Raw genomic sequence first — 4,793 nt, forward strand, 5'->3', positions numbered from 1 at the left:
AGTGAATACGAACGAAAGAGAAAACCAAACGAATTGGCAACAAACCCTAGCAGGAAAACGAAACAAAGAACTAACCCTAATCCTGACGTCAAAAGATTAGTAACCACGGTAAAATCTAGTATCCTTACTCTGAAGGAACGACAACACCACAATTGCTAACCCAGATCAATCAAGAAGATCAGCAAGAACGAACGAACAACAAAACTAGGGTTTCTCTTGGTCGCCAATTTCGCCCAGAGCCATCTGCGAACAAGGTGATATTGTGCTAAACTTTTAGGATTCTTGTACCTTCAAAACGTATACAGTTACAAAGCAAACAAATTGTATAAGTAAGCAACTAAACAAACAGTTAACGTGCAATAAATGCGAAAGTGGAATCTCGGAAACTCGAGTTGTCACAGACACTTACGTAAAACCTACGTAAACTCATACTTACCACTGTCCTCGGATTGGGAAGGACACCTGTAGATACAACTAGTCTAGTACATACAACATGGGAAGCCACCACTTATTATTGTAAAGATTTGGGAACAAGGGTACTGGGAAAACACATGGTTATGAAACGAACTTACTATTTCTCAAACAAACTCATTAACTGAACAATCAACTGTGAACTCGCTCAACTTTGTTGTTGACTCTCTGTTACATGCCTTGCAGGTCGATAGGTGCTCATGGAGCTTGCACCGGGAGGCGCGGTCGTTGTGGGACATGGACAGTGGATGCCATGTTAAAAACATTATAACATTTCGAACTTTTTTTTGGGTAAAGGGTTACCCCGGTGATTTTATATATCAACAAACCAAACCAAACCAAGTAGTGTAGAGAGTCTACACTAGTTCAATCATGAGGCATACCCCATGAAAGTAATCCAAAACAACCATAAACAAGCAACTACAAACCCAAAACAAAAAACAACTAGCCTGACCACTAGGAAAAACAAAATACAATTTAAACAACTAGTCAGCCACCATCGTCCAATAGCTCTTTGCCATGAACATCCCATTCGCTTAGAAGCCTGCGGACATTACCAGTATTCTTCAACCTCGCACCCATTAATTTGTATCGAACCAATTGTATAATATGAGCACCCACAGTCTCTGGAGGTCTTAGTTGATTTTTGAAAATCCTAGCATTTCGCTCCTGCCAAATAGTGTAAGCCGTAGCCGCAACCACCACTCTAGCGACATAATCCTTAGCTAGTTTAGATTTGGACCGAATAATCAACCAGTCTACAATATCTTCCCATATGGGTTGAACCGAATCCATTCCCACCTTTCGTTTCACTATATCCCAAACCTTTGTCGAATAATTACATTCAAAGAACAAATGGCTATGGGAGTCGTGATTAGCATAGCATAATAAACAACACATCATGTTCATATTTTTCCGACGAGACAAATCCCATTTTAGAATCTTATCTTGCGTAAGTAATTTACCTCGCATGATTAGCCACATGAGAAACGCATGCCGCGGTATACATTGAGCAAACCAGACTATAGTACTCCATACCACTTCCGTTTCCTTATACCGAATCGAGTCCCACACACACGATGTCGAAAAATCTGTCTTCTCATTACCATCTCGCCATATGACTCTGTCTAGTTTGCTTGGCATAATATGGACTTGATCTAGCTGATTTAAGACAGGGAATAAATCCCTCCAAGCGACCGGCCATTTCCACTCACCGTTTAACTGGATTTGAGAAACAGAATCCTCAAGCCGAAACCCTGCATTAGCAATAGTTCTAGGCACGATGAAGTTCCCAAGCGGCCCTAGCTCGCACCAAGTGTCATACCAAGCCGAGGTCCTCGTACCATCTCCGATATCCAACCAAAAAAATTGTCTCATTTGCGGCCTAAGTTGGAGAAGTTTTCTCCAAGAATAGCAGCTATTCGAAACAACCTTTGAAATCCAGAAGTTTTTACCTCTTAACCTGTAGCTGTGCACCCACTAATACTTATGTTTTGGGTTTTCACATTTATGCTTCCGCTAAACACTTAACTATGTTTTGTTTTGAACACCTTTTATATTGATGGGTTGAACTTTATTTAATACTTGCAATGTTCATTATGATTGGTGGCTTGATCCTGGTCAGTCACGCCTCCAAGCGGTGATACTCCGCGTGTGGATTTTGGGGGTGTGACAGGAATGATGATTTCTTCAAAACTAAAATTTATATTAAGTATGTATATTTTTGAGAAAAATATATATATTAATTGATCACCAAAAGTTTGTGCTAAGTGTATGTAGTATGTATTATGCATGATAGTGTATTAGGACCTGAAAATACACTAAATACTTCTAAGGAATGAAAATACAAAAAAAAAATACACATACAACATGCTTAGACAAACACAAGAAAATATATTTATGAAAATATATTACTTGATAGAATAAATGATTTGGACAAGTTATGAGCATGAAATAAAGTTTTGAACAAAGATACATAATTCGGGTGCAAAGTGCAAAATACAAGATACTTATATTAATTTTTGAGAAAATAATATAAGTAAGATACATAGTTAAAAATATAAAATATTTTTAACACAACAATACATATACAAAAGATGGTGACTTGTGCTTGTACGATACAAGTCTAGTGACTAACGATAATAAAACACATTTAGGTCACGACGCCTTATAAGCAAATCCGGTGAAGTTTACGACGCAAGGAACGCAAAGTTGTGAGTTCATGCTCCCCCTTTTCTTTTAACTGTTTTCAGTTTTATAACTTCAGGGGTGAAATACATGTTACAATGTTTATAAATGGTATGATGATACGAGAAATGATACATGATACAAGAAATCGTGTCACGAATAGGGTACCATAAGCACCAATAGTCAACAATATACCTAGACCGCAGAATAAAAGGTTAGATCTAACGGGTGTCGGGCAGCCACACTCTTGGTGAGAACGAGTACCAAGTAGTGCTTTTGTGTCTCATAATATGCCAACTAGAAAAAAATGCCTAAGGTTTGGTTGCTTCCTATGTCGTGTCACATGTTAATGGCCTTGTAACTGTGACAACTCGTATTTCAGAACCTATCTATGTGTTTATTGTAACGTATGTGGACCTTATGTGATTATGTGAACTTTGATGATTAAGTGAAATGTTATGTTTATATTATGTGAATTCATGTATGTAGTTATATAATTCGAATCACACAACACAACCCAATCGCACAAGCCCAAGTTGGGCCGTGCACCTCCCCTTTGTCACATCTCTCTCTCGGCCCACACTTGCATTCGAATCCCGTGATGGGTTCGGCCCATCCCATTTGACGCGCATAACCTCATGAGGAGAGGGTATACTCCTCATTATTTGCTAAACACTCTAAACACACAAACCCTACACTCTCTTTCTCTCCTCTCAAAGTCGGCGACCATATCCCTCTTTCTCTCGAAGCTTTCTTATTCGGATCAACCTTTGTTGCACCTACTAACCGGTTATGTCATATCATTGTTTGATTGTTAATATGGTTGATGCTTCTTGTATGGTTGATTGATGTTGTGATGCTAAAAACTTGCATAGCTATCTAGGGTTTTTGTAGTATAATTGCTAATGGGCTGTTCGACTGAATTAGATGATAGGCGGCTCACACATATAATGTTATTGATCGATATAGGGTTGTCAAAAGACATGATGTAACTAATGATCTAGAACTGAATGTATGTAAATCGGCTACCATGAAAGTGTATTCGGAGATTGCTGGTTTAGGGTGCATGTTAGTAATGAAGACCTTGAATCTGTTAAATTATTATGCATGATTGGTATGATGATTAAGTTAGGGTTCATGTGAATTTAGTGATGAATGGTTGATTTGATCGATTAAAGCAAACTTGGAAACTGTTAGTGTGTTTTGATCGAATGGATGTATGTTTGGTAACTGTTTGGAGAAGTAATTGTATGCACGTAACTGATTCCCTAAATGTGACAACTCGAGTTTCCGACTTTCACTTTCGCATTTATTGCACGTTGACTTTGACTGTTTAGCTGTTGACTTGTTTGACTTGTAACAATACACGTGGTGTTAATGAAACGTATTATGATTGTTGGATATGTTATGTGCTATATGATAAAACGTATTGTGGTGTGCATGATTATGTGTTTGGTTGTTCAACATGAGACTTGTTTAGAAACTTAAACTGTTAACACATGAATGAACCCGACGAAACAGAAGTTGATTCGCCAAGAACATTCCGACGAAACAGGATCCGTTTCGTCAACCCAATTTCGACGAAACAAGCCGATTCGCCGGCCCACGATTCGCCGAAGCCCATTAAGGGCCCATTCCGTTGTTTCGTGTATATTTACGTGCAAAGGGTTCAGTTTCACACTTTTAACAATTTGAAAACCCTAGAACGCTCCCCACTGTGACGACAGCTGTGTGTGTGTTTCCCCAAGACCTTTAGCGATTTACTCATCGTTCTTTTCATCTCGGTTAGTACGTGTTCATTAACTCGGTTTAATTGATGCTTTGATTATTGCTTCATGCTTGTGTATATCTTTGTTTGAATTTTGGAATGGATGTGAATACGTGAATGTGATCTTGATTTCGTATGCATGACTTAGTTGGCTTAGGGTTCTAATAAACAGTTGCGTATTAACTCCATACGGAACCGGGATTTTTATTCGATTGAATGCTTGACCATGAATGTTGTTAGTGAGATCTGAATATTCGATGGCATGCTAATAGGGTTCGATAATGTGAGTTATGTAATCGGCTTAGTATACGCATAAACTAAGAATCATGATGGGTGTTAATATTATAATGTTTATGTTATGATGTTC

At 38.3% G+C, this 4,793-nt stretch overlaps 1 protein-coding gene across 1 annotated transcript; it reads right to left on the bottom strand.

Moving 5' to 3' along the window:
* Positions 1 to 960: 960 nt before the first annotated feature.
* LOC110881962 lies at positions 961 to 1,848 on the bottom strand. Its single transcript, XM_022130084.1, has one exon. It carries the CDS (start codon positions 1,846 to 1,848, stop codon positions 961 to 963), a length of 888 nt encoding a protein of 295 aa, XP_021985776.1.
* Positions 1,849 to 4,793: the final 2,945 nt, after the last annotated feature.

Source organism: Helianthus annuus, chromosome 10, assembly GCF_002127325.2.
Source record: "Helianthus annuus cultivar XRQ/B chromosome 10, HanXRQr2.0-SUNRISE, whole genome shotgun sequence".
Classification (NCBI taxonomy): Eukaryota; Viridiplantae; Streptophyta; class Magnoliopsida; order Asterales; family Asteraceae; genus Helianthus; species Helianthus annuus.